The 13583-nt window shown below is 53.1% G+C and overlaps 1 protein-coding gene across 2 annotated transcripts in view; it reads right to left on the bottom strand.

Moving 5' to 3' along the window:
* The window catches only part of LOC144947330 (dual specificity tyrosine-phosphorylation-regulated kinase 2-like), a 31490-nt gene extending 20951 nt beyond the window's left edge, over positions 1-10539 (bottom strand). The window contains exons 1-2 of one of the 2 annotated variants that reach the window (XM_078876594.1): positions 10406-10539; positions 6131-6255 (exon numbers count right to left, since the gene is read on the bottom strand). In XM_078876594.1, coding sequence (XP_078732720.1) covers positions 6131-6155 — 25 coding nt within the window. In that variant the 5' untranslated portion in view covers positions 6156-6255; positions 10406-10539. Of the gene's footprint in view, positions 1-6130; positions 6256-9241; positions 9319-10405 lie in introns of those variants that run through there. The other variant, XM_078876595.1, reaches the window with a different exon arrangement.
* Between the last annotated feature and the right edge of the window lie 3044 nt (positions 10540-13583).

The raw sequence follows: 13583 nt of genomic DNA, 5'->3' as shown, positions 1-13583 counted from the left end.
AAACCAATGATCATACGGCACCGGTTTGTGAACCGGTGCCGTGGGTGATCGGTCGGTCACAGGACCAGTTCTGACATCGATGTCAGTTGTGGCTGGCAATCAAACGCGGGTTGTCAGCAGCTTTGGATGTGCTCACCCAACACAAATCAATACGCGAAGGGGATGGGCGCAAGCCCTGCAATTGATGAGGATGGTTTAGTTTCATTTGAATGTTTTTTGGCCGATGCGTTTACATTTCTTGTGCATTCCTGTCGCGTTTTTGGAGTTTGTGGGTGTCTCTCTCCCTTTGGTCGTGTGAATTGTTTTTTTCTCCGGGTCCTCCGGTTTTTCCCTCCACATTTAGAAACTTGCATTAACATTATTTTGGTGCTATAAATGTCCAAACGATGGGCCACTTTGTTGAGCTATCATTTGTGGCCAGGTCGCTTCTGAAATATAAGTCAATACACGAGTGGGCTTTGCCTGGTAGAATGGGGATGCTTTAGTTGTATTTGTGTGTGTTTGGGTGATTAGTTTACCTTTATTACACTTGGCCCTACGGTCGTGTTTTGTTGTGTTGTTTGTTGTTGCGACGTTCTTACCCCGTGTGCCCCTACTGGACATCTGTGACAAAGAGCTTCATAGCTCATCGGATTCCTCCTCCTGCAGTACAAATAGATATTCTGATTGTGAATTACTCTGCTCAGACCACTGCTGGCGTGAGGGCCCTCCACTTCGGGGAGTTCTGCAGAACCCCCTCTCGATGACATTGGTCCTATTCAGTTGCGGGTCGCCACACTTTACCCCACCGCACACACGAGCGGCCAATCGACTGAACTGCGGCGTAACACATGGTGGGGGGCGGGGGTGGCAGCGGGTGAGGACATTCACACAAAGGACCTCGCGCCGTCGTTTCAAACACGGCCCAGCGGGAGCCGGAGTCGAACCCGACGGGGTTGTCGACGCGCTACGCTGCGCTACCAAGCCGGCAAACGCCGAGTTCGATTCCCGCTCGCGGCTCAACACCGGTGACGATTATCCGCCGTGGGGTGGCCTCGCGCGACGCTCGCCGAGACGATGTTTCCCCGAGAAAAGCTCGCCCCCCCCGTTACTTCGGCCGACCATGGAAACGGTGACGGCGACGAGAACGAGGAGGAGGGGGTCGCGGGGAGCGGGGGTCAGGCGCGCGCTGTAACTTATAAGGCCATTAGCGACGGCACATAATCAATGGGTGCCGGCCGCCCGCTCGGAGCGGCTGCGTCTGTCTGTCGCTCGTCCGCCTAAAAGCCAACAGATGGCTCCGACATGCGGCCCGCCCCACCCCCCACACTCCATCAAATAAATAAATAAACATTTGTGCGAATTCCGCAAAGTCTGCCAGAATTACAATTAGTTTTTTTTCTACTTTCGGGCTCCCCCGTCACCCGAGCCGATTATGAATCCGTGGCCCGCCGCTGAACGGCACAGAATCGAGAGGCGCGACGGCACGCGGGAAGCAAAATATAAACGTGAGAATTAACATTTTTTTTCAAAAAACGAGGAAGAAAAACCACGCACGCGCACGGATTGCGCAACGCTCACAGATTGCGCAACGCTCTGCAACGCGCGGATTTGTCCTGTGGTTGGGGGAGCGGTTGGGGGGGGCGGTTGGGGGGGGCGGTTGGGGGGGGCGGTTGGGGGGGGCGGTTGGGGGGGGGCGGTTGGGGGGGGGTTGGGGGGGGCGGTTGGGGGGGGCGGTTGGGGGGGGCGGTTGGGGGGGGGCGGTTGGGGGGGGGTTGGGGGGGGCGGTTGGGGGGGGCGGTTGGGGGAGGCGGTTGGGGGGGGGTTGGGGGGGGGGTTGGGGGGGGCGGTTGGGGGGGGGTTGGGGGGGGTTGGGGGGGGGGGCGGTGAAATAGTTTTCTCGAGATCGAGTGCAGCAGATCACCGAGGTCACTTGGGAGCGTGGGGAGCGCCTGCCAGGAGGCGTCAGGGCGAGCGGCGATTGCGCCGTTGCTCGAGGTCACCCGGGATGAGCCTCGCCGAGGCTCGAGACTCCGCGAGCCAGGAGGGTCCTGCCACGCTTTGGCGTTTCTTGCGCGTAGCGGAGCGCAGCGATTCGCAACGGACGCACGTTGAAACTTCTTTCGCACTGCACGTGGCCAACGGTGCTAGTCGGAGATTCTAGATTTGAAGCTTTCGTGACTGCAAGGATTCATACTCTTAGTTCTTTCGGTGAAGTCACGTAGGTAAAAAATGAAATTAAAATTAATAAAAAAAAATTTTAACAATAAAATCACGACGTTTCGGAGGCAACACAAGCTTCCGTCTTCAGGTGAAACTGTCACAGCAAAATATCTGTATCAAGTGAATATTTTGCTGTGACAGTTTCACCTGAAGACGGAAGCTTGTGTTGCCTCCGAAACGTCGTGATTCTATTGTTTTTTATTTTAATTTAATTTTATACCTACGTGACTTTACCGAAAGAACTAAGAGTATTAATCAGAGATCTTTTTTAAAACTTTATTTATACCAGGCAAGGCCCCGCACAATGGGCGACTGAACTCTGTTTCAGAAGCAACCTGGCCATCTCAAATGTGAACTCAGCGAAGCAGCTTATCATCAGGTGGATATTTATAGCAGCCAATTACTCTCAACGCACGATGTTGATTGTAAATGTGGAGAGAAGGAAAACCGGTAGACCCGGAGAAAAATCCACGCGACTCACGGGGAGAGAGACACGCAAACTCCAAATATACAGCAGCCGGCGTCGGGGTCGGGATCGAACCCACGACCTCCTGTATACCAAACGAGGTAGTTAACATCTCCTAGCCACCGTGATGATGATGATGTTGAGAGAGAGACACGCAAACTCCAAATATACAGCAGCAGGCGTCAGGGTCGGGATCGAACCCACGACCTCCTGTATACCAGGCGAGGTAGTTAACATCTCCTAGCCACCGTGATGATGATGATGATGACAGAGGCACAAACTCCAAATATACAACAGCAGCAGACGTCAGAACGGTGATCGAACCCACGACCTCCTGCATACCAGGCGAGGGAGTTAACATCTCGTTTACGAATTCTAACCGCGACGCTGGCACGCGACGGCCTCCTCCTTCCCAATGACCTCGGGGGGGTTCGTCCACCGCGTGGTACGTCACAGTCAAAACACGGCGCCGCACCATTAACCGGGGCGGCCAGCCGGGTTTGAGCCGCGAAACCTCTTGCAACGAGCGGCCGAACGCCGAGAGAGCCGTGGTCGAGACCAACCGGCGGAGTGGCAGCCAATGGACGGAATGCGACGCAAAAGAGAGGACGTCAAACGCGGAGACGGAGCCATGGAGTGACCATGGCTGATGATGGTAATGATGTCTTTGTGAGACCCTCATCCAGCAGTGCAGTGGCCATGGCTGATGGTGGTGATGATGGCTTTGGGGAGACCCTCATCCAACAGTGCAGTGACCATGGCTGCTGATGATGGTAATGCTGTCACGGGGAGGGCATCATCCAGCAGTGGAGTGACCATGGCTGCTGATGACGATATATTTTATTGTTATTATTGACATCACCCGCAAAACGAGAGTGACGTTTAAGTGTTTACTCTAAGGGCCGTGCGAGGCTTTCACATCTGCATTGAGGCACATTTCCTATGTAAAGTACACGCACGCACACACAGCTGAAAAACCCTGCGACGAATGTCTATAGCAACACACGCTCACAAGATGTAAACACAACAGACTGTAGGGGCAAGTGCTGTTCGCGAGCACCTACGAAGGCCGACACGGCACACGAGGGGGTGGGTGGCCAGCACCACGCCCGGCCGCCTTTGTCTCCCTAGCGGCGATGTTTAGCTACACCACCGCACACCGGTAGCCAACACACAGTGACACACACAGAGTGACACACACAGAGTGACACACACACAGTGACACACACAGAGTGACACACACACAGTGACACACACACAGTGACACACACAGTGACACACACACAGTGACACACACACAGTGACACACACACAGAGTGACACACACAGAGTGACACACACAGTAACAAAACACAGAGTGACACACACAGTGACACACACAGTGACACACACACAGTGACACACACACAGAGTGACACACACAGTAACAAAACACAGAGTGACACACACAGTGACACACACAGTGACACACACACAGTGACACACACACAGAGTGACAACACACAGTGACACACACCCAGTGACACACACAGTGACACACACACAGTGACAACACAGTGACAAACACACAGTGATAACACAGTGACACACACACAGTGACACACACAGTTTCACACACACAGAGTGACACACACAGTGACACACACACAGTGACACACACACAGGGACAACACAGTGACAAACACACAGTGACACACACACAGTGACACACACAGTGTCACACACACAGAGTGACACACACAGTGACACACACAGTGACAACACAGTGACACACACACAGTGACAACACAGTGACACACACACAGTGACAACACAGTGACACACACACAGTGACACACACACAGAGTAGTGACACACACAGTGACACACACAGTGACACACACACAGGACACACACAGACACGGTGACACAGTCACGCAAGACAAAGTTGCCACGGTAGATTACCAATGTTGTTATCTCCACTGAACACACAGCACGAAGATTTTAAAAGAGAAATCACTCTTAATGTGCTTAACGCAACCGGGCACTGATATGGAGTGAGCGTGTTAACACCAAGTTACACAGCACACTGTAGTACAGTTACACAGCGCACTGTAGTACAGTTACACAGCACACTGTAGTACAGTTACACAGCGCACTGTAGTACAGTTACACAGCACACTGTAGTACAGTTACACAGCACACTGTAGTACAGTTACATAGCACACTGTAGTACAGTTACATAGCACACTGTAGTACAGTTACATAGCACACTGTAGTACAGTTACATAGCACACTAGTACAGTTACACAGCGCATTGTAGTACAGTTACACGGCATACTGTAGTACAGTTACATGGGCACACTGTAGTACAGTTACATAGCACACTAGTACAGTTACACAGCACACTGTAGTACAGTTACACCGCACACTGTAGTACAGTTACACGGCACACTGTAGTACAGTCACACAGCACACTGTAGTACAGTCACACATCACACTGTAGTACAGTTACACGGCATACTGTAGTACAGTTACATGGGCACACTGTAGTACAGTTACACAGCACACTGTAGTACAGTTACACAGCACACTGTAGTACAGTTACACAGCGCACTGTAGTACAGTTACACAGCACACTGTAGTACAGTTACATAGCACACTGTAGTACAGTTACATAGCACACTGTAGTACAGTTACATAGCACACTGTAGTACAGTTACATAGCACAATGTAGTACAGTTACATAGCACACTAGTACAGTTACACAGCGCATTGTAGTACAGTTACACGGCATACTGTAGTACAGTTACATGGGCACACTGTAGTACAGTTACATAGCACACTAGTACAGTTACACAGCACACTGTAGTACAGTTACACCGCACACTGTAGTACAGTTACACGGCACACTGTAGTACAGTCACACAGCACACTGTAGTACAGTCACACATCACACTGTAGTACAGTTACACGGCATACTGTAGTACAGTTACATGGGCACACTGTAGTACAGTTACACAGCACACTGTAATACAGTCACACAGCACACTGTAGTATAGTCACACAGCACACTGTAGTACAGTTACACAGCACACTGTAGTACAGTTACACAGCACACTGTAATACAGTTACACAGCACACTGTAGTACAGACACACACAGACACACACAGAGAGACACAGACACACACAGAGACACACACACACAGACACACACACACAGACACACACACACACAGGTACACACACAGAGAGACGCACACAGACACGCACACAGACACACACACACACACACACAGACACACACAGACACACACACACAGACACACACACACAGACACACACACACAGACACACACACACACAGGTACACACACACAGACACGCACACAGACACGCACACAGACACACAGACACACACACAGACACACACAGACAGACACACACACACAGACACACACACACACAGGTAGAGGCATCACCTGTGTAGTGCTTGCGTGTGATCATGGTTGGAGCGGACGCAGTGGAGGTGGATCAGCGGCACGTGGCGGAGTCGATTCCCCTTCAGCAGCATTCGGGATCCGATCGCAATCCCCAAATAATCCCTCTACACACACATACACATATATACATACACATATACAGTTACACATACACACACACACATACATTATACAGTTACACACACATACATTACACATACACACAGTCACACACACACATACAGTTACACATACATACACATACACAGTTACACACACACACATACATTACACATACACACAGTCACACACACACATACATTACACATACACACAGTCACACACACACACACAAATACAGTTACACACACACATACACACATATACAGTTACACACACACAGTTACACACACATACACACACACACATACACACACACATACACACACACAGACACACACACACAGACACACACAGACACACACACAGACAGACACACATACACCCACACACAGACACACACAGACACACACACACACAGACAGACACACAGACACCCACACACAGACACACACAGACACACACAGACACACACACACACCCCACCGGATTTACACCCTCGCTGGCAGTCACACATGGAGACTACCGTGACACACACAAAGTGACACACACAGAGTGACACACACAAAGTGACACACACACAGAGTGACACACACACACACAAAGTGACACACACAGGCACACACACAGAAACACACACAGTGATACACACACACAGGCACACACAGACACACACACGAAGTGATACACACACAGGCACACACACACACGAAGTGATACACACACAGGCACACACACACACACAAGGTTATACACACACACAGGCACACACTCACTCACAGGCACACACACACTAAGTGATACACACACAGAGACACACTAAGTGATACACACACACACTCACACACATACAGACACACAAAGTGATACACACACACAGACACACGCACAGGCACACACATACAAAGTGATACACACACACTAAGTGATACACTCACACACAGAAACACACGCTCACAGGCACACACACACTAAGTGATACACACACAGACAGAAACACACGCTCACAGGCACACACACACTAAGTGACACACACACACTAAGTGATACACTCACACACAGAAACACACGCTCACAGACACACACACACTAAGTGATACACACACACACATACACTCAAACACATACAGACACACAAAGTGATACACACACACAGACACACACACAGGCACACACACTAAGTGACACACACACACACACAGGCACACACACAAAGTGACACACACACACAAAAATGATACACACACACTAAGTGATACACTCACACACAGAAATACACACTCACAGGCACACACACACTAAGTGATACACACACACTAAGTGATACACACACACAGAAACACACACAAAGTGATACACACACACACAGGCACACACACACTGATACACACACAGACAGAAACACACAAACTAAGTGATACACTCACACAGACACACACACTCACAGGCACACACACACACTAAGTGATACACACACACAGAGAGAATCACACACTAAGTGATACACACACTCTCACACTCACACTAAGAGACGCGCACACAAAGACAAAGTGATGGGCACCCACGCAGACACACACAGAGACACACACACACAGAGACTCACACACACAGAGAGACAGAGACACACACACAGGAGACACACACACAGAGACACACAGATACAGAGACACACACACAGGAGACACACACAGAGACACACACACAGGAGACACACACACAGGAGACACACAGAGACACAGACACACACACACGAGACACATACAGGAGACACAGACACACACACACAGACACACACACACAGACACACACACACAGACACACACACACAGACACACACACAGGAGACACACACGACACACAGAGACACGACACACAGAGACACACACACAGGAGACACACACAGAGACACACACACAGGAGACACACACACAGGAGACACACACAGAGACACAGACACACACACACGAGACACATACAGGAGACAAAGACACACACACACAGACACACACACACAGACACACACACACAGACACACACACAGGAGACACACACACAGAGACACACACACGACACACAGAGACACGACACACAGAGACACACACACAGGAGACACACACAGAGACACACACACAGGAGACACACACACAGGAGACACACACAGAGACACACACAGACACACACACACACATAGACTCACACACACAGCACACTCACACACAGAGACACGAGACACACACACACGAGACACACACACACGAGACACACACACAGGAGACACACACAGGAGACAGACACACAGAGACAGACACACACACAGACACACACACAGAGACTCACACACACATAGACTCACACACACACAGCACACTCACACACAGAGACACGAGACACACACACACGAGACACACACAAAGGAGACACACACACAGGAGACACTCAGACACACACACATAGACTCACACACACACAGCACACTCACACACAGAGACACGAGACACACACACACGAGACACACACAGGAGACACACACACAGGAGACACACACACAGATACACACACACACACAGACACACACACAGAGACTCACACACACATAGACTCACACACACAGCACACTCACACACAGAGACACAGACACAAACACAGACACACACACGAGACACACAGACACACACACAGGAGACACACACACAAAGACACACACACACAGACACACGAGACACACACACACCAGACACACACACACGAGACACACACACAGGAGACACACACACAGGAGACACACAGACACACACACAGACACACACACGAGACACACACGCGACTCACACACACACAGACACACAGAGACACACACACACACAGACTCACACACGAGACACGAGAAACGCGACAAAAGGCGGGCTAACAAAGCCAAGTCTGCCGCTCGCCGTGTCGAACACAAACCAAGCGCCCAACACGAACCTCTCTCTCACCACGAATCTCTCTCACCACGATCGCGGCAGTCAGCAGACGCGAATCCACACGACAACGACCATCGCCTCCCTTCCGTGTCCCTCGTGCCCGACAAACACAGACACACACACAGACACACTCACACACACACACAGACACACACACAGAGACACACACACAGACACTCACACACACAGACACTCACAGACACTCACTCACACACACAGACACACTCACAGATCTCCAGTCAGCCGCACACACACAGACACACACAGACACACTCACACACACACACAGAGACACACACACAGACACTCACTCACACACACAGACACACTCACAGACACTCACTCACAGACACACTCACAGAGCTCCAGTCAGCCGCACACACACAGATACACACAGAGACACACACAGAGACATACACACAGACACACACACTCACACACACACAGAGACACACACAGACAGAGACACACACACTCACTCACACACAACACTTTGTGTCACCACCTCCACCACCACGTGGCTCGCTCGCCACTCTGCGACTCTCTCCGTCGGGGAGGGAGGGGAGGGGTCCCGCTAGACCCCAGCTGCTGCTCACCCCCCCCCCCAGCTTCACCCCCACCCCACCACCTCCTCCACCACCACCACCTTCTCTACCACCACCACCTTCTCTACCACCACCACCTTCTCTACCACCACCACCTTCTCTACCACCACCACCTTCTCTACCACCACCTTCACCACCACCACCTTCACCACCACCACCTTCTCTACCCCCACCTTCACCACCACCACCTTCACCACCACCTTCACCACCACCTTCACCACCACTACTTTCACCACCACTACCTTCACCACCACCTTCTCCACCACCACCTTCTCTACCCCCACCTTCACCACCACCACCTTCACCACCACCTTTACCACCACCTTCACCACCACCACCTTCACCACCACCACCTTCTCTACCCCCACCTTCACCACCACCACCTTCACCACCACCACCTTCTCTACCCCCCCACCACCACCACCTTCTCTACCCCCCCACCACCACCACCTTCTCTACCCCCCCACCACCACCACCTTCTCTACCACCACCACCTTCTCTACCCTCACCACTCCCAACCACCTTCACCACTCCCACCACCACCTTCTGTACCCCCCCACTACCCCGACACGAGATGTACTCATTACCCCTGGCTGCTGCTGCTGCTGCCTCCATTGGCAGGTCGACATCAACTCCACGTCGCCGGAGCGGAGCGCGGAGACTGCCCCGGAGAGCGGCACCTCGTCGCCATCCCCTCGATCCCCGGCGCACACAAACACAACTCTACTCCTCCTCCTACTACTCCCTCCCTCCCTCTCTCCTTCCTCTTCACGATGTGCCTCCTCCCTCCCTCCCTCCCCCTGTAGGCAAGCAGGGCGGTGGTGGCGGTGGGGGTGGCTGCTGGGGGTGGTGGGGTGGTGGTTGTTGCTGCTACTGGTGGTGGTGGTTGTGGTGGTTGCTGCTGCTGGGGGTGGTGGTTGTGGTGGTTGCTGCTGCTGGGGGTGGTGGTTGTGGTGGTTGCTGCTGCTGGGGGTGGTGGTGGTCGTGGTGGTTGCTGCTGCTGGGGGTGGTGGTGGTTGTGGTGGTTGCTGCTCCTGGGGGTGGTGGTTGTGGTGGTTGCTGCTGCTGGGGGTGGTGGTGGTTGTGGTGGTTGCTGCTCCTGGGGGTGGTGGTTGTGGTGGTTGCTGCTGCTGGGGGTGGTGGTTGTGGTGGTTGCTGCTGCTGGGGGTGGTGGTGGTCGTGGTGGTTGCTGCTGCTGGGGGTGGTGGTGGTTGTGGTGGTTGCTGCTGCTGGGGGTGGTGGTGGTGGTTGTGGTGGTTGCTGCTACTGTTAGTGGTGGTATCTGACTTGTGTTTTGTAGTCACCCCCCCTACTCATCAAATTTCCCAGCGCGCTTAAGCGAGCACCGCCGTCTCGACGCGCGCGATTGGCCGCGGCCGGGCGCGCGCCGCCGCTCGCGGCCAATGGGGTGGCGCGACGCGGCGGGACGCGCCTGAGCGCGCTGGGAAATTCAAAAGGGGGGGCTGGGGGGCGGGGCGTGGGGACTGAGGGGCGGGGCGTGTGGGGGGGCGGGGCGTGTGGGGGCGGGGGGGGCGGTTTAAAGGGACCGCGTCACGCTGCTGCCGCCTGCTGAGGCAGCGGAATTCGCGTGCGCCGTGGGGGGGGGGTGGAGGGTCAGACCCGGAGCGGTGCCGGATGAAGCGAAGTGCGGAGCGGGTGGGGGGTAGGGGGGGGCGAGGAGGGGGCGAGGGGGGTAGGGGGGGTGGGGGGGGTAGGGGGGGTAGGGGGGGGTGGGGGGGGTAGGGGGGGGTAGGGGGGGGGTAGGGGGGGGTGGGGGGGGGTAGGGGGGGGGTAGGGGGGGGTGGGGGGGGTAGGGGGGGGGTCGGGGGGGGTCGGGGGGGGTCGGGGGGGGTAGGGGGGGGTCGGGGGGGGGTAGGGGGGGGGTCGGGGGGGGGTAGGGGGGGGGTAGGGGGGGGGGTAGGGGGGGGTAGGGGGGGGTAGGGGGGGGGTAGGGGGGGGTAGGGGGATGTTAGGGAGGGGGTGGGGGGTAGGGGAGGGGGTGGGGGGTAAGGGAGGAGGTGGGGGGTAGGGGAGGAGGTGGGAGGTAGGGGGGGGTAGGGGAGGGGGTGGGGGTAGGGGGGGTAGGGGGGGGTAGGGGGGCCTGAAGTGTAATGTTATAAATAAATAAAAATACATTTTTTTACGTAACTTTCGTGACTGCAGGAAGTCATATTATTGGTTCTTTCGGTAAAGTCACGTAGATGGATAACAAAAAATACAAATTTAGTTTTTTGTTTTATTGTACTATAGTAATAGAGCAAGTGCAGAATCACTGAACCGGATTTGATAGCTTGAAAGTAATTAGCGCGGGGCCCTTGAAAGTGCGGGGCCCGTAGCTGCTACATATGTAGTAGCTACACGTGTAGTAGTAGTAGCTACTACAAGTACTACTCGTGTAGTAGCTACTACTACATACACGTGTAGCTGCATTTGCTACGAGGATCATCCGACACTGGCCGAGAACGGAAGGGCTCGCGGAGTCGACCCAGTCAGCCCACCACCAGTCACACCAACCCACCGCTTCTTGTTGTTGTTGGTGTAATGGTGTTACCTTTCATCCGTTGACCAGCGCACACGATCTGGTGGTGCACTCGCCATCACTGACGACCCCATAAACCCCGAGTTCTTGTAGAGGGGGAATTGAGTGTTTTAGGGTTCACACGGCGAACAGCCGTTTCAATAGGGACTACAAAAATAAAAAAAATAACCCGTAAAAACTAAGTTTTTCACTATAAATCCTTTATATGCGTGGCGGCTAGAGTCCTCTCGTCCTCTGGCTTGAGATGGCTGCCACCTATGGGTCAGATGATTGCCTGCCACCATTAAGCAATTGGTAATTAAATATAATTTATTTTTTCCTAAAAAGTGTAGAGTTATGGAAAAAAATTTTCACGAAAATAAATTGTCACGCACAACGAGTCTGTGTGCAAAATGTCAGCTCGATTGGATCACTGGAAGTGGGTTAAAAAACGACCGAAAGATTTGCACGGTCGTAAGCGCAAGCAAGCAAGTGAACTTAATATAAAGGATTTAAAATGTCGATGTGTTTGTGTGTCTCCCTTGTGATGATGGGACTTTGTCGGATGGACGTTGAGATTTACAACAACAACAACCGCCATTCGCAAACTAAGTGGCGGTGACGTCACCGCGACGCTTGTGCCAGGCTATGTGCACATTGAGGCCACGTGAAGTGTCGAACGCCCGCTGGCAGGAGGTCACGGGGCAGACCCAGCAGGTGCCACGGGGTGACCAACATGGTGTGAATTGGTCTGTAATAAGGCAAGGGCATTGATAAGAAGTTGACAAGTACGTAGTGGTGAGTGTACCAGAGGTCGCAACCGGGTACCTGATACCCGTGAGTCACTGGTGAGTAACCGTTTGTCACTCATTTCGGGTAGGGTACGGGTAGGGAACGGGTACCCGTACCGGCCGGGTACGGGTACCCATTTGCGACCCTGGTGCGGCCGGGTACGGGTACGGGTAAGGAATCAAACCCCGTTTGCGACCTCTGGAGTGTACTACTGGTGAGTGTAGCAGTGGTGATTGTCTATTCGTTTGTGTTTCTCCCTTGTGATGATGGGACTTTGTGGGATGAACGTGGACATTTATTAGGGGCACGGGGTGACCAACATGGTCTGAATTGGTCTGTAATAAGGCAGGCGCACTGATAAGGGGTTGACAGGTATGCAATTGTGGTTTAGACGGGAGGTTGGAGAAGGTGGTGGTGGGACCAGGGGGAGGTTGACTCAGCCCATCATCTCGCCT

The sequence above is a fragment of the Lampetra fluviatilis genome, chromosome 44 (genome assembly GCF_964198595.1).
Source record: "Lampetra fluviatilis chromosome 44, kcLamFluv1.1, whole genome shotgun sequence".
Taxonomy (NCBI): domain Eukaryota; kingdom Metazoa; phylum Chordata; class Hyperoartia; order Petromyzontiformes; family Petromyzontidae; genus Lampetra; species Lampetra fluviatilis.
Note: the sequence above shows the minus strand (reverse complement) of the source record. Positions and strands in the feature narration are given on the sequence as shown.